The sequence below is a fragment of the Saccoglossus kowalevskii genome, chromosome 17 (assembly GCF_978046115.1).
Source record: "Saccoglossus kowalevskii chromosome 17, keSacKowa6.1, whole genome shotgun sequence".
NCBI classification, from domain to species: domain Eukaryota; kingdom Metazoa; phylum Hemichordata; class Enteropneusta; family Harrimaniidae; genus Saccoglossus; species Saccoglossus kowalevskii.
This window is the reverse complement of record NC_140657.1, coordinates 9020446-9042101: the sequence shown is the minus strand read 5'-3', so window position 1 is coordinate 9042101 and position 21656 is coordinate 9020446. Positions and strand designations below refer to the sequence as shown.

At 33.6% G+C, this 21656-nt stretch overlaps 2 protein-coding genes across 2 annotated transcripts; one reads left to right on the top strand and one right to left on the bottom strand.

The window, feature by feature from the left end:
- Positions 1–2859: 2859 nt before the first annotated feature.
- LOC100371203 (DNA repair protein RAD51 homolog 3-like) lies at positions 2860–4096 on the bottom strand. The gene has a single exon (XM_002732694.3). It carries the CDS (start codon positions 3959–3961, stop codon positions 2888–2890), a length of 1074 nt encoding a protein of 357 aa, XP_002732740.2. The 5' UTR covers positions 3962–4096; the 3' UTR covers positions 2860–2887.
- A 299-nt stretch (positions 4097–4395) lies between these two features.
- On the top strand, positions 4396–21261 carry LOC100370153 (NADPH-dependent diflavin oxidoreductase 1). The gene is made up of 14 exons (XM_085491763.1): positions 4396–4484; positions 5417–5587; positions 6747–6824; positions 7439–7536; positions 9375–9473; positions 10887–10988; positions 11477–11686; positions 12946–13067; positions 13515–13687; positions 14669–14824; positions 17724–17838; positions 18792–18938; positions 20544–20757; positions 20984–21261. Exons 2-14 carry the CDS (start codon positions 5450–5452, stop codon positions 21126–21128), a joined length of 1797 nt encoding a protein of 598 aa, XP_085347889.1. The 5' UTR covers positions 4396–4484; positions 5417–5449; the 3' UTR covers positions 21129–21261.
- Positions 21262–21656: the final 395 nt, after the last annotated feature.

Genomic DNA, 21656 nt, shown 5'->3' with positions numbered 1-21656 from the left:
ACAACTAGCCTAAAGTTCTCTTTGTTTTTTTGAGTTTTCGACCATTGTTTTCACAGATTGTGGTTGCCAGGTGATGAAAATACTGTGGAATACTTTATTTTCGCTGGAATTAATTTTCGCGGAAAAGGGTTTTGGGGAGTTTTGCTTGGAATTTATTTTCACTGATTTTTGATGAGATTAATGTAAAATATAGAAAAAAATGTATATTCGCTGGTTTTTATTTTCACGGAATCATCCCTTTAGCAAAAATAGCGAAAATAAATTCCAAGCGAAAATAAAGTATTCTACAGTACTTGGATGTTCGCTCATGAGAACAATGTAACGTCACAATAGAGGAATAACAGGGATATGTATGTGATAAATGGCAATTAGTACAGTGTTACAGTAATGAAGCAAAGTAATATATTTTCTTTTACGGTAAATTTCATGCATAACGTGGGATCTCAAAGAGAATGGTAAATTGTCTATTGAATTCCAAGACATATCAGACATGGATATAGCACAGCATTTATTATCAAATTTATGTCATTTAGACATTTTTTCAACATATGTACCAAGTCTGAAGATTTTGATTAGGAATGACAGAAATGCTTCATTTTCAAAACAAACAAGCCATGCATGGCACAGTCCCCGCTAGTTATCAAATTTAAGATAATATATAGTTTTTTTAATAGTAATATAGATGAAATATAAACATATCAGGAATATGATTATGATGATTGTTTAACAATATTGTATCTGATCATCAAACGAGTACTTGTCCATATTACGAGATATTGCTCTGGAACAGCATTAATCAGCCATTTAGAATACATGTATATATCTATGTGATGATGTATAATGAATATATAAAATTTGATCATAATCAGTCAAAGCATGTCAGAGATATGGCTCTAGAACCCCATTCATTAAAACAAAACGGCTGCCAGTCAGCCATTTTGAATCCGATCTAAAAAATAAAATGTGCATCAGGAACCCGTAATGTTTAATGTATGTACCAAGTTTCATCAAAATCCATTCAGAAATGCTTGACATTTGATGATTTTTTAACACAAAAATGGCCACCATTCAGCCATTTTTAATATGATCGTCAAACCGATATATCTGTGACATAATGAATATTTAAAATTTGAACATAACCAGTCAATACAAGTCAGATGTGACACTAGAACCACATTCATTAAAACAAAATGGCCACCAGTTGGCCATTTTTAATCTTATCTGAAAAACAAAATGATGTGTATCAAGGTCCTATTATGTCCAATGTATATACCAAGTTTGAACAGAATCAATCTTTAAACAGCCGAGAAATGCTTGATTTTGATATTTTTTTAGCACAAAAATAGCCGTCATCTTGAATTAGATCGTGAAACAAATTGATGTGCATATGAATAATATCATGTATGATATTTGTGAAGTTTGATTGTGATTGGTCCAGGCATGTCTGAGATACAGGTTCGGATGCACACACGCATGCACAGAGATCAAAATACAAGTCCCCGTTTTCGGACTGCGTCTGAATGGGGACTAAAAATGGCCATGAGTTGGCTATCATATGTGTTGTTCATACCAAAAACAGATAAAGCATGTCTGAGAAATGATTAAGACCACATGAAAATAAAAACAACATGGCCACCAGTCAGCCATTTTCTAACAAATCACTAAACAAAATGACATGCATCAATAACTCAAGTTTAAACGAAATCTGTTAAGGCATGCTGAAAAATGGTTGATGACGTGTTCAAAAGTTGATTTTAGGTGTTTTGGGCACAAAAATAGACACCAATAATCTATCAAAAGGTCAACCATCATCATGACTTGTCTTGTACCAAAATCGAACCAGTTTGAGAAATGATGATGGGGTGGATGCACAAAATGCATGTGTGAAGCTTGAAAGTGATCAAGGATGGTCATTCCGTTTTTCAGACTTTGGCAGAACAGGAATTAAAAATCCAGATGGGTTCATGAATCAGATTGAACTTTTGATAACACTGTTGACTATCCCAAAATATTGGGTTGCTTGAATTATTTTGAGAAAATATATTGAATTCAGATATTTCTAGAAGTTTCAGATATTAATTTCAAATTCTTCCAACTTCTCAGAGCAGACATTTTTTTCATCCTTGTTCAGTGGTGATTTTTTTTCCAGATTATGAAAATTACTGTTTGAATTGGGTCCCAAATGCTTCCTTAAAACTGTAAACATAGGGATAAACATAGGCATTTCTTAATTGCAGCAAGTTAAAACTAACGATAAACCGTGTTCACAAATGGTGATCTTCTTTATAATGAGCACACAAATTATAATTTGACATAGTTTTTACCATGCCGTTTATTTCCTCTCACTTTTGTCATTTGGTGGCGCACTTTCGGCGAGAGTCGGAAATCCGAAAATAGTCGACCGTTTCATGATAGGTGGGCGTGGCTACAACACGAGAAATATCCCAAATTTACTTGGATACGAGTAATCATTTTCAGCAAAAAAATCAATAACTACCCTTTTCAGTGGGACACAGATCTAAAATGGGAAACGTGAGGGTGGGCATTGCACAGGCACTTTAAGTACTTATTCACAAATTAAGATCACTGTTTAGCCTTCAGAAACTGCAAAATAGATATATGGAATAATCAGGATATCAAATTTGTGATTCTACAATTGCAGATTTATTAAAGGCACATAACAAATGACATCACTACAATAAATTTGATACTGTGAAATCACAAATTTGATATCCTTTAATTAATACATATATGGAACTAAAAACAATACAATTAATAGAATTAAAATAGAATTAAAAAAAAAAAAGATTCATATGTTACATTGTATAAACATATTTAAATGGGGTACAACTCACAAAATTTGGGTAAAACAACTAGCCAGAACTATTTATTCATCTAATCTCATCCTCTTTCTAGGATTGCATTCATCATCACCATGGTCACCATCTTTGTGTTCTTTGTCAATATTCTGTTGACCAATACTGCGAATACCACCCATTGTTATAGTGTACGGAACTGTGGCTTCTTTTCTTGACGGCGATTTGTACAGTCTTGCATATCTCTGATTATGTTGCCAAAATAGTACAATCCTTAGTGTACTAGCATGACCCCAACTCTCTCCCAAAGCTGGCACAACATGACTTTGACCTCTATCATCTGACCTTATCTTTGTCGTCATCTGATTGGTTAACACCACAGCCAATTTATGCTGGGATGCCATGCGAATCAGATTCTGCGCCAGGCCGTTCAATAATCTGGTTCTAAGCGCCATATCGTCAAAATTATTTCTAAAATGAAATGCTATACTGTCCAAAACAATGAGTTTAACCCGAGGATGTTCAGTTAAAAACTGTGGTAATAGATTGACAGTTGCTATAAGCTCAATATAATCATTACATCTATAGACGTAAATCTTAGATAAAATACTGTTAACTGTGAAATCATTCAAAACTTCTTTTAACTTTGGATTGTTTTCTATACTAGAAATACAGTGACTGACAGTAGCTTGTGCTATGTCAACAGCACGGTGTACCATAAAACTGCCCTCTGTGTCAATATAAATGGCTTCTCCTTCAACGCCTCCAAATACAGACGGTATCTGTACATCAACTGCCAATTGTATGCCTATCTGAGTTTTGCCAATCCCAGGAGCCCCACAGAACTCGGTAATTTTTGCCAACGGCACTCCCCCGCCAAGAATTGTATCTAATTCTTCACAGAATGTTATTATGAACGGCAATTCCTTTTCCTCTTTCAGTTTTTCTAGAGCAGTCGATGATGTAATGTTTGTGCCTTTCACCAACTGAAGAATTTCCAATGCGTCTTCTTTGCTGATTTCGAGTTCTTTACTGAGCTCTATCGGGGAGACTTCAATAATGTCGCTGACAGTTTGAAATCCAGCTTCTTGAAGCTTTCTCCTGTGTTCCGGGGGTAGGTGAAAGGTTGCTAGATTTCGCTGCATTTTTACAACATACAGGTCAAGCGCCGCCGAGACAACAACACAAGTCGCGCGTAAAATGGTGCATGTTCGCCATGTGACCGCGGATAGACCAATCACAACAAAGAGTTTGAATGGGACTTTATGATATTGCAAATTTTGTTTACAATGAGGAACGTGATTCTATATAAAGGATACGAGCACGGAAACTAATATAAAACACCTTCCGTGTTGATGGATGGAGGTGTTGCGGGGCGGTCTTACACAGTGAATCACTCGTGAAATAACCGAGCGCATAAAACAGAAATGCCCCCCCCCCGGTTATTTAATAAACAAAATTACAAGCTTACCCTAACACAGTCAGACTAGCATCAATATGTATGTGACGATTTCAATAAAATAAACGCAGTGTGTATGGTACTTCTAGTTGTAGGTAGCATACACTCAAACAACGCACAAGTGGAGGAAACGACACACAAACAAACATACAACCCGGAAGTGTGAAGTCAAGACTAAGCTGCACTCGCTGTACATGCGGATATACAAGGTGAGTGATTTTCCTTGTATTATCAGATACAATATTGTTTAATGTAAAAACACGCTTTTACGCCGTATACATCGATAAGACCATGTATCTGAAGTGAATAATATATAGATCAGATTATTGAGTGCTAGCTCTGATCATGCAGACGTAAATCTTCCATTTTCTTCGATTTATTTATAATAACTTTACTACCATATCTAAATGTGATTCAATTGTTACATTGTATACAAAATTATATATACCGGTATGTTTGTACAGACTTCCCTGATCTATAATAATAATAATAATAATAATAATAATTTGGCAACTATATTCCTAACGCATTTCAATCAAGAAATGAAAATGCCATTTGATATGTAATACTCGCTTTATCCCATTAACAACTAACTTTCTTTTTGTATTATTGCTATTAACTGATAGTAACATTGTATTTCTAAGGATGCAATAAAGTTATTATTATTAAAAGTAAATAAAATGTAATGAGCTAAAGCGGGATGGTCGCCACCTGTGCACACGCGGGAATTGAGTCCCAAGCGATGATAATAACACACGCTAAGAATGCAGGTGACGACTCCCCTGCTTTAAAATCATGTGTTTTTTCTGCATTGTTGGAATGCCATCAAAAGTTTTCATTATTAGTTTTAATTTCCTTTGGGAGAATTATATGTGAAAACAAATCTTGTCATAATGTCATGTATTTTGGACAAACTTTATTTTATGCGTATAATGATGTAGACAAATTCTATCTTGTAATGTTGTTTTGGGGCGTGTGTATCTGTTTCTATACCAAGGTCATGATTACTTATCAATTGAAATATTAAATAAAATGCCAATAAACTTAATGTCAACTAAATTCAAGCAAACTATGATGTAATATGAAAACATTCATGATGATTGTACTATTTGTATCATTAATGTTATTATTCTCTTCACAGACCATTTCATAATTTGTTAGGATTTCATCAAAAATGGAGGAAAAACGAAGTATATTAGTGTTATACGGTAGTCAAACTGGAACTGCTCAGGATGTTGCTGAGAGAGTTGGAAGAGAAGCAAAAAGACGACACTTTTCAACCCGAGTTGTTTCCATGGATGAATATATTATTGTGAGTTAAAAATCAGAAGAGATTTGATAGTTATATAACAGTAGGCTTGCAGTGGTTGTATTTTAGTTCCATCTCAAAGTTTGACAATATTTATGTGATACCCTATAGTTCCGTCTTTTTCGCGAGCATGTCTTTTTAGCAACTTTAGCGAGAGAACTAATGATTTCATTATAAATTCAAAATGGTGGCTACAGTTTTTTCAACATGTTTTACAGTATTCCAGTGACATCAATTATTTTGGTCATATTTCAGTGAGACTCCTTAGTTAAGCTATATTTCAGTGAGGCCCCTTAGTTTAATGGCATCATAATTGATTTCTACAACACTTTTACAGTGAAGAAATAGAAATGGTCCCAAAAAATACACACATTTTATTCCAGTATTAATTATGTACCACCAGAATTTACGATGTTAAATTTATAAGTGTCAAAATATTTGTTATTATGTTTTCTTGCACAATTTGATACTGTGTTGTCTAATGCAATTTTTCTGGAATTCCTGAGGCATTCCGGTAACGCAATGTGGAAGTTAATTATTGATGTCAAAGTACGATCTGTTGGAATTGATTTCAGCAAAAAAAGAACATAATTTTAGTAATTTATGAAAGCTAAATATGGAGTGAAGTATATTTTCTGCTTTTCATGACTGTTAACAGTTCGTTGTAGAAGCGTAGTTCACACACGGTTACCATGCATTATGCATTTGCACGATATTAACATACCTGTATTGAGTAATATCAAACAATGATCAAAGACCAGGTTTTATAACCAGGCAATGAAATTTGGTTATTTTGGAGGGGATTAGTGCTTATTGAAACGTGACCCCGAAAACAGAAACGTCCAATAAGTGGGGATCGGGCGCTTAGTTTAGCATGGAAGCTAAGTCAGAGAAGTGTAGTTTTTCAGTGAGATCTCTTAGGTTGATTATATTACCCCCACTCCTCTTGGAATGTTTAGTCTAATGTAAAACATCATTAACTTTGTAGTTTCATTTATTTTCTTGATTGATAAGCAGTATTTTATAATTATTGCGAAAACAATATTTTTTTTATAAGATGATACTTAATCAAATGTAAAATTTATTAATTCATATCCGATTTTTAGTATGGTAAACTTCTGAAAATAATCTCAATTTACTTCTTTATTTTTGTTTTTTTTAGTCAGAGCTGATTCAGGAATCTATAGTAATATTTGTGTGTGCTACTACTGGACAAGGAGATGAACCTGATAACATGAAGGTAATGAACCACACAATAAAATAAACACGAGCCATATTCCAAAGTTACAAGCGTAAAAACAAACAATTTCTGTAACCAGAATTTAGCAATTTAAAAAGGAATACACATCCAACTATAAAATTATTGTTGAAATCTCATTGCAGGATGTAGAAAATATCAACTCTACTGAAAGGATGTTTTTTTTTTAAATTGATGTTTTCAAATTTAACCAATATTAATCTACAGCAATTCAATAATTTATTTCAATGCAAAGTTGTGTCAAAAATACAAATAAGCTATTTAAAAAAAAATGTAATTCTATCATTATTAGTGCTGTGAATTTTCATTAAAATATAATTTTCTAATCTCAGATAAAAATAAAAATTTGTCATTTTGATGATTTCTTTTTGATTTTTATATTTTTTTCTTTTATTTATATAAAAATTGAGACAAAAACCAATGAAATAAAATTTAAATAATATGAGGGATGAAAAAAAAAAAATGATTTTTTTTTCTTGGCCTCTTGTTGATAGTTGAGTCAATTGCTCTGTATTAGTCATATGCAATCATGATCCAATCTACATTCATTATACTTTTACGGAACTGAATTATTATTTACTGTTTTGTATTCACAGATGTTTTGGAAGTTTCTGCTTCGAAAAAATTTGCCATCAGACTCGCTGCATCAAGTTAAGTTTGGTGTGATTGGATTGGGAGATTCTTCTTATCAAAAGTTAGTATATTTATACAGATTCTCATATTTTTTATAGAGTCAAAGTTAATAATGATTCCACGATTTCAAATCAATTGTTGTGAAATCTACACTAAATGAATTTGACATAATTTGGTATTGTTGCCATAGTAAATTATCTTGCATCTTTCATGCAATTTGGTTGCCATGGTAAATTATCTCGTATATGGTTGCCATGGGACATGGTATATTGTTACACATTCATGCAGTATGAATTTCACATCATTCATATACAACTGTGGGATGGTTGCCATGGTAAATTCTCTCACATTATTCATATAGCATGGTTATCCTGGTCAATTCACACCACATATATATATATACACCATATATTAATATAAGTCATGTTATGTTATTCTATAGAGATTAATAGAGTAGATGTAGTATTAATTGAGGAACACATTGGCTCGTATATTTTAGGGACATTGAGATTAATACAGTAGATGTAGTATTAATTGAGGAACACATTGGCTCGTATATTTTAAGGACATTGAGATTAATACAGTAGATGTAGTATTAATTGAGGAACACATTGGCTAGTATATTTTAGGGACATTGAGATTAATACAGTAGATGTAGTATTAATTGAGGAACACATTGGCTAGTATTTTTAGGGTCATTGAGATTAATACAGTAGACTTAGTATTAATTGTTTTGTTGCTCTACTATTATTTTTTGGGATTTTTATATAAGTCATGTTATAAGTAACATTTAGATTAATACAGTAGATGTAGTATTAATTGAGGAACACATTGGCTCGTATATTTTAGGGACATTGAGATTAATACAGTAGATGTAGTATTAATTGAGGAACACATTGGCTAGTATATTTTAGGGACTTTGAGATTAATACATTAGATGTAGTATTAATTGAGGAACACATTGGCTAGTATTTTTTAGGGACATTGAGATTAATACAGTAGACTTAGTATTAATTGTTTTGTTGCTCTACTATTATTTTTTGGGATTTTTATATAAGTCATGTTATAAGTAACATTTAGATTAATACAGTAGATGTAGTATTAATTGAGGAACACATTGGCTCGTATATTTTAGGGACATTGAGATTAATACAGTAGATGTAGTATTAATTGAGGAACACATTGGCTAGTATATTTTAGGGACTTTGAGATTAATACATTAGATGTAGTATTAATTGAGGAACACATTGGCTAGTATTTTTTAGGGACATTGAGATTAATACAGTAGATGTAGTATTAATTGATTTGTTCTACTATTATTTTTTGGAACTTTAATACAAGTCATGTTACGTTATGTTGTAAATGACTTTGAGATTAATACAGTAGATGTATTATTAATTGAGGAACACATTGGCTAGTATTTTTTAGGGACATTGAAATTAATACAGTAGATGTATTATTAATTGATTTGTTCTACTATTATTTTTTGGAACTTTAATACAAGTCATGTTATGTTATGTTGTAAATTACATTGAGATTAATACAGTAGATGTAGTATTAATTGAGGAACACATTGGCTAGTATTTTTAGGGTCATTGAGATTAATACAGTAGACTTAGTATTAATTGTTTTGTTGCTTTACTATTATTTTTTGGGATTTTTATATAAGTCATGTTATAAGTAACATTTAGATTAATGCAGTAGATGTATTATTGAGGAACACATTGGCTAGTAATTTCCTGGCTAAATTTTGCTTAGACATATTGCTGTACAGTACATTTAGTAACCATTTTTAACTCTTGTTGCTGCCATAAAAATCATCCATTTTTCACCTAAGACAATCAACTCTGATTTATACATTTGGTGTTTATTGTACATTTTTATATTATATTATATTAGGTTTAATTTTGTTGCTAAGAGATTGAATCGAAGACTTTTACAATTAGGTGGACATTCACTTATAGCACCTGGTCTTGCAGATGACCAACATGATTTAGGGTGAGTACAAACAATTCAAATGTCTGTATTGTTAAAGCATGAATAAACCAATCAGATGGCTTATTTGCTGTACCATGAATCTTATAAACTAATCAGATGGCTTAATTGTTGTACCATGAATGCTATAAACCAATCAGATGGCTTAATTGTTGTACCATGAATGCTATAAACCAATCAGATGGCTTAATTGTTGTACCATGAATCTTATAAACTAATCAGATGGCTTAATTGTTGTACCATGAATCTTATAAACTAATCAGATGGCTTAATTGTTGTACCATGAATCCTATAAACCAATCAGATGGCTTAATTGTTGTACCATGAATCTTATAAACCAATCAGATGGCTTAATTGTTGTACCATGAATCTTATAAACTAATCAGATGGCTTAATTGTTGTACCATGAATCTTACAAAACTAATCAGATGGCTTAATTGCTGTACCATGAATCCTATAAACCAATCAGATGGCTTAATTGTTGTACCACGAATCTTATAAACTAATCAGATGGCTTAATTGTTGTATCATGAATCTTATAAACTAATCAGATGGCTTATTTGCTGTACCATGAATCTTATAAACTAATCAGATGGCTTAATTGCTGTACCATGAATCTTATAAACTAATCAGATGGCTTAATTGTTGTACCATGAATCTTATAAACTAATCAGATGGCTTAATTGTTGTACCATGAATCTTATAAACTAATCAGATGGCTTATTTGCTGTACCATGAATCTTATAAACTAATCAGATGGCTTAATTGTTGTACCATGAATCCTATAAACCAATCAGATGGCTTAATTGTTGTACCATGAATCTTATAAACCAATCAGATGGCTTAATTGCTGTACCATGAATCTTATAAACTAATCAGATGGCTTAATTGCTGTACCATGAATCTTATCAACCAATCAGGTGGCTTAATTGCTGTACCATGAATTTTATAAACCAATCAGATGGCTTAATTGTTGTACCATGAATCTTATAAACCAATCAGATGGCTTAATTGCTGTACCATGAATCTTATAAACTAATCAGATGGCTTAATTGCTGTACCATGAATCTTATAAACCAATCAGATGGCTTAATTGCTGTATCATAAATCTTATAAACCAATCAGGTGGCTTAATTGCTGTACCATGAATTTTATAAACCAATCAGATGGCTTAATTGCTGTATCATGAATCTTATAAACCAATCAGGTGGCTTAATTGCTGTACCATGAATCTTATAAACCAATCAGATGGCTTAATTACTGTACCATGTAAGATTTTAATTCTTCTTGACACGATAACTTCTGAGTAAATTTTGACATCGATGTGATTTCCAAACAAACTTACTCCTTTCTAGTATTTATATCAACATTACTGCTTAATCAGTTCATATTTGAACTATTTGTTCTATATCCTAGACCAGATGCAGTGGTTGACTTTTGGCTTAAAGAATTGTGGGAGAAATTACTTACCATGTATCCATTGCCTCAAGGGAAAGAGATGATAAGTGCAGATGTTTGGTAAGTGTAAACAATTTCTAAATGTCACAGGTAAATGATGTCATCTTGACTTCAGTACAGGGTTGTTGATAATTAAAACATATGCATAGCAACTTAATCTCTTAACATTCCCTTCTCTCCCCTTTAACCTTTACACTATCTGTTCGCTCTTTTCATCACGAATTCTCAAAATAGTTCTGTTTATAGTCTGCACTTTCCTTCGGAAGATTGGAACAAAAATAGCCATGTTTTTGGGTAAAAACTGAAAATTTACTGTTTGTTCCAAAATTATGGTTCATTTCCAGATATATTAAAAAATATAAGGAAAACAATGCAGAAAAATTTGGGCAAGAAAGTCTGGTGGTGAATAGGTTATATAAAATTTATATAAATTTTATATATAATTAAATGTAATTCATTTGCTGTGCACTTGTTTAATTATTCATGACCTCTCACCTCAGCCTCACACACAGGCATACTTATGCTAGTGTATTCCTCTCTTTTTTCAGTCCACTTTCTAAGTATAGAGTGGAATTTGTCGAATCAGTGAGCGAAAAATTGCAATATCAGACAGAGAAGATAAGCCATTTCCATGGTAACATACCAAGCCAGAAGAATCCATTATATGCTAAGCTGATCAGTAATGAAAGAGTGACCGCCGCTGACCACTGGCAAGATGTAAGATTGGTGAAAATAGATATCACAGGTTCTAATGTAAGGTAGGTTGTCAGCAGTGAAAGACTGACCACTGGAAATAGTGACTGCCACCACTGGCAAGAGTGACTGCCACTGACCACTGGCAAGATATAAGATTGGTGAAAATAGATATCGCAGGTTCTAATGTAAGGTACAATGTAGGTTGTCAGCAGTGAAAGACTGACCACTGGAAATAGTGACTGTGACCACTGGCAAAAGTGACTGCCACTAACCACTTGGCAAGAGTGACTGCCACTGACCACTGGCAAGAGTGACTGCTATTGATCACTGCCAAATGTGATTGTCACAGACCACTGGCAAAAGTGACTGCCACTGACCCCTGGCAAGAGTGACTGTCACTGACCACTGGCAAGATGTAAGATTGGTTGAAATATATATCACAGGTTCTAATGTAAGGTAGGTTGTCAGCAGTGAAAGACTGACCACTGGAAATAGTGACTGCCACTGACCACTGGAAATAGTGACTGCCACTAACCACTGGCAAAAGTGACTGCCACTGACCACTGACAAGAGTGACTGCCACTGACCACTGACAAGAGTGACTGCCACTGACCACTGACAAGAGTGACTGCCACTGACCACTGGCAAGAGTGACTGCCACTGACCACTGGCAAGAGTGACTGCCACTGACCACTGGCAAGAGTGACTGCCACTGACCACTGGCAAGAGTGACTTGTATATTATATTATATTCTTCAATACTTCTTGAAGTGAACCCTAATTGTGAAGCTAATAAATAAACTTGGAATCAATTTTATGTTTTTACTCAAAAAATTTGCCTATTTTTGTCCCAATCTTCCAAAGAAAAGTGCAGACTATAAACTATTTTGTGAATGTGTGATGAAAAGAGGAAACTGGTGGTGAAAGGGCTAACCTTATTTCATTGATTTCATTAACATGGGCAAGCAATCTAATCGGATGGCCTCCCCTGGTGATCACTATAACAGGACACCAGTGTCAGAATTTAGAAGCGTGTGTACAGGATGGAATTGTAGATCAGGTATTTTGACATGTCTGGAGCCAGATCTCCAGATGTGTTGAACCAGATGTGTTGGCTAATTTACCTCAAACTAGATGAAAGAAGTAACCACATGGGTAGCTGGTTCACCTAATTTTGATTTATAAATTTGACACAAAATGGCCAACTGGCAAAATCTCCGATTTCTGGTGTGAAGTTTATGATACATTGTATAAACTAGATAACATAAAGTCATGGTTATTAGGATATTTTGTGAATACTTGTTTGTTTTGTTTATTCATAGTTACTGCCCAGGTGATGTTGCTATGATACAGCCAGCTAACTTGTCAGATGCAGTTGAAGACTTTCTAAAATTGATGCAGTTAGATGCAAATCAACAATTTGTTCTCTCACAGAATGATCCAGGTACAATATATTTATTAGCACTCCCTTGAGTCAGATTGTTAATTGTATCCCCTAACCCATGTTATTGTGACTATTCACCTCGTCTGTCAATTGAGTTCAGTCATCTTTACCTGATGACCTAGAGTTAGTGCATTTTGAAAGCAATAAAGTCCTTATCTTTACAATGACCTTATCTGGCAATGATGAAGAATTCTTCTAAATGAAGCTGTCTGCATGGCAACTGGATGCACATCTCTCTAAAATGCTTATAAGTGATTTGTTCTTGTGTCAATGGCGGCCCTCTTTGGTCGAGGTAACAATGTTTTCAAACTCAAAGATGATAATGTTGAATGTTTCCCGAATATTTAATTTAGATATAAACATGCGACTCCTATCTTATGGTAGTAACTCCTACCTTATTCAGTCTTTAATATAATATAATCCCTTTCTTGTTTACTTTGTTTACAGATGTCCTGTTGCCATATCAACTACCTCAGCCATGTTCCATTAGACACTTAGTAACATATTACTTTGATCTCAACGCCATACCAAGAAGATGGTTTTTTGAGTTATTATCCCATTTTGCAACAAATGAACTTGAAAAAGAAAAGTTACAAGAGTTTGCATCAACAGAGGGTCAGGTAAAGTCACTATTATCTCTGCTGGCACATTGCAGAGTGTGAACTCAGTTTTGTCGTAGTTCACCTTGCACTCATTAAATCATCCATACACTATTCTTGCAAGCTTTGCAGAATATGTAGAAGATTATTTGTGACCGAGAATGCTGTTTAACTGACAGTGGTTTTCATATTAAAGGTGCAGTTCTAATAAATATGAGGTTACTTCCAAAATATCAGAATTAATTTTTGAGTACATCTTACAGCAGAAATATTGTCTGAGACACATAATATTAACCTTTTCACCACCAAACTTTTTTTTATATTTTTCAATATTTCTGGAAATGAACCCTAATTTTCAGTTTTTATTCCAAAAATTTTTCTATTTTTTTTCTGAATCTTCTGAAGGAAAGTGCAGACTATAAGTGAGACTATTTTGTGAATCTCTGATGAAAAAAGGGAACAGGTGGTGAAAAGGTTAATATCAGTACTAAGGCATGCAATGTTTGATAAATTCTGAGTGTTCATTTTTCTGTTGTTTTTTTCACACTTGATCAAATCCGGATAATGGTCATACCATGGTTCCTCATGTCATGTACAAGCTAGACACATAGTCTGGTACATGTATTTGTGTTGTCACGTTAATAAACATTGCATGTAGTACAAATAGTACTTGAAATAACTTACTCACTGATAATATCAGCTGCTGATATGTCCTGTTCATACAAGGTTATGCAGTCAGTATATTTCAATTGAATCATCTATGTTGTTTTGAACACAACAAATATATTCCATGTGAAATGTAACCTGACTAACGGATGTTTTTATTGTGATTACATTGACCAGCTGATGAACTCAAATGGTCAAGCAAAATCCAATAGTTGTGTAAATGTGCTTAGATATTGTACTTATCTGATTATTAGATGCAAATATTGGAATTTATTTTAATGTGAAACTCGACAAGTTACAGTAATATTGTATAATGTTAACATTTTTGTTTTTCAGCAAGAATTATTCACTTATTGTAACCGTCCAAGAAGGACTACTTTGGAGACATTATCAGACTTTCCTCACGCTGTATCTTCAATACCATTCAAATATCTATTTGATTTACTGCCTCCAATCCAATCCAGGGCTTTCTCCATTGCATCATCCATACAGGTAGGTCAAAGGTCGACATAAACCAGGGATATCTTTAATGTGATTGCCTGGGGTTGTTCTGAGTAAACATGGCAACCAAAGGTATTTAGTGATTTCATCATTTATCATCCATACAGGTAGGTCAAAGGTCGACATAATCCAGGGATATCTTTAATGTGATTGCCTGGGGTTGTTCTGAGTGAACATGGCAACCAAAGGTATTTAGTGATTTCATCATTTATCATCCATACAGGTAGGTCAAAGGTCGACATAATCCAGGGATATCTTTAATGTGATTGCCTGGGGTTGTTCTGAGTGAACATGGCAACCAAAGGTATTTAGTGATTTCATCATTTATCATCTTTTCCCCAAGCTAACTCAGTCTGTTTATCAAGCATCTGTCATATGTTGCCTCTCTTGTGATATATCACATTATGAATCATTCATGGGGCAGGCTAGAAGCACCCAAGGTTACCAAGGCATCAAATTGAATACATCCCAGGTATATTCACATGCATAAATTACCGCAGCGTGACGTAAGACTGGGCAGATCACATACTGTTACATACTGCCAAATGTTTTTTCATTGTAAACGCTGCCTGAAAACTGTCTGAATTTTATATGGTTGGATAACAATGTTTCATGTTGGCAAGCTCACATGTGTATTTTTAGCTCCGCTATCGACTTAGTTGAGTGGAGCTTATCATATGAGTGATTGCCCATCACTATTACTTTTTCGACTTTTACTTGAAAACTACAATTGTTATTGCTTTGATACTTGGTGTATATGTACCTTGAGCAGACCTCTATCAAATTTGTTCATTTCATGATGATATCTTCAATTCTCTAATTTTGATGAATATATTTGGCATTTTAGGTGAAAAGTGATATTTTCAAATTCTTGTTTAAAACAGAAAGACTGATTGCTTTAATACTATACATATTGTTAATTTTCTAATAATATCTTCAGTTTTTTAAATTAACTATCTCAGCCGACAGGCTGCTTGTTGGAATTAACTAGTCCCTCTAAAAACTCGGTCGACATTTTAAAAAAAACCTAAAGAATTTGAGCAACTATCAATGTGAATGAGCAGAATTGCATACATCGTACACAAAATGTTCATGTGAAAATAGAACACCCTGGCGTCAACAAATTAGCTTATCAGACACAGGCAATGATATATTTGTATTCAGTGTTATTTCAGCAATAGTTTCACTGTCAATACTCTGCCGTTTAACGCCTGCAACTCTGATTGATACAAAACTCTGGCATCACTTATCACTTGTGCCTGCTGATGTCAACCTAAATAAAAATATCGTGGGATTATATATAATAACGTTGTGTCATTCATACTACATGTCAAAAGTCAATACAACAGTTCTTTCACCATTGTATCATCTGTAGAAGTCATTACAACTCATATGCTTATAGATATGTCAAAGGTGAGAGTGTAGATTACCTTGACAACAATCATGAAAACTTCTCTGCAATATTCACAAATGTAAACATACACATCAAGACTTCAATTGTTCTACACAATTTTAATGGAAAAAACATTTTTTTATATATAAACATTCATGCCCTTATGAAATTCACCTACATTAGTTTCACTATTGTCTACTTCACTATAGGCATATCCAAATGAAATACACCTACATTAGTTTCACTATTGTCTACTTTACTATAGGCATACCCAAATGAAATACACCTACATTAGTTTCACTATTGTCTACTTTACTATAGGCATACCCAAATGAAATACACCTACATTAGTTTCACTATTGTCTACTTCACTATTGGCATATCCAAATGAAATACACCTACATTAGTTTCACTATTGTCTACTTCACTATAGGCATACCCAAATGAAATACACCTACATTAGTTTCACTATTGTCTACTTCACTATAGGCATACCCAAATGAAATACACCTACATTAGTTTCACTATTGTCTACTTCACTAAAGGCATATCCAAATGAAATACACCTACATTAGTTTCACTATTGTCTACTTTACTATAGGCATACCCAAATGAAATACACCTACATTAGTTTCACTATTGTCTACTTCACTATAGGCATACCCAAAAGAAATACACCTACATTAGTTTCACTATTGTCTACTTTATTATAGGCATACCCAAATGAAATACACCTACATTAGTTTCACTATTGTCTACTTTACTATAGGCATACCCAAATGAAATACACCTACATTAGTTTCACTATTGTCTACTTTACTATAGGCATACCCAAATGAAATACACCTACATTAGTTTCACTATTGTCTACTTCACTATAGGCATATCCAAATGAAATACACCTACATTAGTTTCACTATTGTCTACTTCACTATAGGCATACCCAAATGAAATATACCTACATTAGTTTCACTATTGTCTACTTCACTATAGGCATATCCAAATGAAATACACCTACATTAGTTTCACTATTGTCTACTTCACTATAGGCATATCCAAATGAAATACACCTACATTAGTTTCACTATTGTCTACTTCACTATAGGCATACCCAAATGAAATACACCTACATTAGTTTCACTATTGTCTACTTCACTATAGGCATATCCAAATGAAATACACCTACATTAGTTTCACTATTGTCTACTTCACTATAGGCATACCCAAATGAAATACACCTACATTAGTTTCACTATTGTCTACTTCACTATAGGCATACCCAAATGAAATACACCTACATTAGTTTCACTCTTGTCTACTTCACTATAGGCATATCCAAATGAAATACACCTACATTAGTTTCACTATTGTCTACTTCACTATAGGCATATCCAAATGAAATACACCTACATTAGTTTCACTATTGTCTACTTCACTATAGGCATACCCAAATGAAATACACCTACATTAGTTTCACTATTGTCTACTTCACTATAGGCATATCCAAATGAAATACACCTACTGGTTGCTGTTGTTAAATATAAAAGTAGACTTATAAAACCAAGGAGAGGACTGTGTTCAACATGGCTGGCTAATCTGAATCCAAAAGACGGTATGTTTCATATTGTACATACACTTATTTTCACACTGCAAACACATGTTTATTCGTGTGAGATAACATTTATAAATACTTTCTAACATCATGTATGCTTGTCTTATAAATCAGACAAACATTTCTTTCAACTCTGCTATCAAAAGAGCTTTTCATATTACCGATTGCCCGGCAATGTCAAATTTACATTTGTTCTTGTTCTTTCCGTGGCATTAATTTTCTAATTTTGGTGAATATTCTTGTCATATTTGTTTAAAAAATATTTTGACCTGAGTATACCAACTATACAGCTGAGCTACATGTATATTAGCTGATAAGCTGATTCTTTAATGTTAGCTGACTGGCTGCTTGTTAGTCCTGATAGGACGCAGTCCTAAAACGATGACTTATTGATTGACCTCTGCATGTATGTTTGCGCGTGTACATCCATGTGTGTGACCTGTATCTTAGAGATGCCTGGACTAATTACATTCACACATGTGAATGGTGACCATTTTTGTGCTGAAAAATATTCAATATCATTTCTGGTATTCTGGAACCGAATCTCAGCTATTTTCAGATGGATTTTGTTCAAACTTGGTGTATACATTGGACATTATAGAGTCTTAATGCACATCATTTTGTTTATCTGACGTGCTTTGAGTGATTATGGTATGTCACAGATATACAGATGTGTTGGTTTGACTATCTGATTCAAAATGGCTGACTAGTGACCATTGAGTTTAATTAATGCTGTTCCAGAGCAATATCTCTCAATATGGAATGAATGTCAGTCATTTTAATGTTAAAAAAATAAAATAAAAGCATCAGCTTCTGGATTCATATCTCTGACATGTTCATGTTTTAACTATATTACTATAAACTATATATCTTAAATTTGATTACTAACTGGGACTGTGCCATGCATGACTTGTTTTAATGTTTGCTGACAAGCTACTTGTTCACCATTTTAGGTGTTATTAGAGTTCCAATTTGGATTGTGAGAGGAACAATAGCTTTCCCCACATCACCGGATGTTCCAGTCATAATGGTTGGACCAGGAACCGGATGTGCACCATTCAGAGCTTTTATACAAGAAAGAGCTACAAACAATATTGGAGGTGAGATTTTTCTTATACTATGTAAGCATACTATGTTGACCTCCTTTCCTGACCCCTAAAGGTCACATATCCAGGTACTTTCCTGACCCCTAAAGGTGACACATCCAGGTACTTTCCATGACCCCTAAAGGTCACACATCCAGGTACTTTCTATGACCCCTAAAGGTCACATATCCAGGTACTTTTCGGACCCCTAAAGGTCACACATCCAGGTACTTTCCATGTCCCCTAAATGTCACATATCCAGGTACTTTCCTGACCCCTAAAGGTGACACATCCAGGTACTTTCCTGACCCCTAAAGGTCACATATCCAGGTACTTTCCTGACCAGCCACTATATTGTTTTTGGCTTGTCTATTATGAAATGAAGAAAAGTCATACAGTAGTAGTGGCATCGCTGTCTAGCATCATTGTCCTTATAAACTTTTTTGTGGGTGTGATAACCCCAATAATATTCACCTGATCGCTATCAAACTTATATATGTGGTTAATCTGTAGATATAGTTGCCCTATATAGATTTCAGGGTTGATCCTCTCAAAAATTGTATTTTTGATGACTTTTAATTTTTTCTTCAAATTGTATAATGTTTCATGTGCTTTTTTTCTTTAAATTATTTGTTTGTGTGCCTATTTTCTGATTTTCTCATGTTGAATATTATCAATAGAGGGCACCCTTAAATTTTTTGTTCAATAACTTCGGTGTTTGATATTTTCAATTAATTGAACTATCTGCTAGAACTGCTCTCTGACCCTTATGGTATTAGTTGGGGCTAAAACATTCAGCAAAATAGGGAAGGATGTGCAGTCACGATTTCTACCAATTTAATTATCTAATTAGGTTCATGATAAACAAATTAACATTTGTGTTGATTAAGTGAATATAAGGGTCAGGTAATTCAAATTATATTAACTTCAACATTTTTTTTTGTCTTGCTGTAGATAATTTCACACTACTTTACACCTGTTTTTGAATTTCTTTAAATTGTTTCTTTAAAGAGTCTTTAAGAGTAACAACAATATTCTTTTTACATTCTAATTAGGTGATTACTCTCCAAATAAAATATGTGATCAATTCGTGTGCAAAGATGATCAACCCCACCCTATGCTATGACCTTTCGACCCTATGCTGTGATCTACCCTATCCTCTGTAGTAAATCATTACATCTTATGCTATGATCTGTCCCACATATGTAATGATATCCCCACACTATGATATTATCTGCCTACCTTCACATACTATGTAGTGTCACTATGATTTCTACAAATGCTCCACCCAATTTTGTGATAAAAAATAAATGTTTGAACATGTCATAAACTATTTCCCAGGCTTGCTTCGACCAAACTTTGTTGGTCAGTGTGCGGTTATTATTAGTCAGAAATGGAGATTTATGTTTTAGTTCTGTATTTACAGACAATTAATGATGGTTACTATGTTTTTGATCAACATAGTATAAATAAAAAAAGGCTATACCGACACAGATGGATATGCGATCCTGTCATTCTTGCTGGCCAGTACGTCTGTACATATATTAGACAGTGGCTATGGCATTGAAAATGAATTTGTTGACACATGTTACTAATTTTGGTGTTTTATTTTTTTTGCAGGTAATGTGCTATACTTTGGGTGTCGTAGTTCAACAAAAGACTTCTTCTGCCGTGAGGAATGGTCAGCACTTGTGAATAAGAATCTACTTAAATTATATACAGCATTTTCAAGAGATCAAGAAGATAAAATTTATGTACAACATAGATTAGCTGAATGTGAATCTTTACTGTGGGATCTTATAGAAAAGCAGGGTGCCATGTTCTTTATTGCAGGGTGAGTGTGAATGGGATTTGATATGAAATAATGTGTGCAGTCAGATGATCTCAGTTGTGTACAAATTATATTCACATTTTCGATGCCACTGAGATTAAATCATATTGGATGCCATAATCACTAAGTAAAACATGCACCTCATTAACATGTACATATGTATACATGTTGATGCATGCAATGGTCTTTAATGTCATGTTAATATAAGATTTCTTGTTCTCTTTTTTAGAAATTCCAAACAAATGCCAGATGCAGTAAAAGATGCTTTGAAGAAAGTCATAAAGGATGGCGGTGAATTCAGTGAAGAGCAAGCAGACAATTATGTGAAGAAATTAGAGAAAGTAAAAAGATTTCAATCTGAAACGTGGTCATGATTGGTCAAATGACATTAAAAAAAAATATAATATATAAATGAAATTAAAAAGCTTATAATTGGAATTTATAATTTCAATTTTTTTAAAATGCCACCTAAATAGCTTGACTGAATAAAGATTGTTTTAAACCCTAGTTCAGATTTGTATTTACTGATTATATGTTCACTGTTGGGAACCTAGAATGTTTATGAATGTAACTCTCTTGAAAGTCTTTGTCTAACATAATGTTAAGATCGAAGAACATTATGCGTGTTGTGATTGTTGAATGCTATAGATAAGGTGCCCCTATGTGTTAGGAAAAAAATGAAATTTAATAACTCTGACAATTTCGAACAATACCTTGGACCACCCACAGATTCATTGTACTGTGTTAGGGTAGATGCAATGAAGTTATGCTGCAATACGTTTGTCTAAAAAAGTCAGGAATGGTATCACTTACACTTTGCAGTTATGCATTTTGTTTTTATATTGGATCACATGTCAGACAGTAACTACAATGGTTGACACATCAATATTAATGCTGGAATC

Coding starts and splice junctions, on each gene's coding strand:
- LOC100371203 (XM_002732694.3), bottom strand. CDS start 3,961: ATGCAGCGAAATCTAGCAACCTTTCACCTACCCCCGGAACACAGGAGA.
- LOC100370153 (XM_085491763.1), top strand. CDS start 5,450: ATGGAGGAAAAACGAAGTATATTAGTGTTATACGGTAGTCAAACTGGA. Junction 9,474..10,886: donor GATGACCAACATGATTTAGG/GTGAGTACAAAC, acceptor TCTATATCCTAG/ACCAGATGCAGTGGTTGACT. Junction 10,989..11,476: donor ATGATAAGTGCAGATGTTTG/GTAAGTGTAAAC, acceptor CTCTTTTTTCAG/TCCACTTTCTAAGTATAGAG.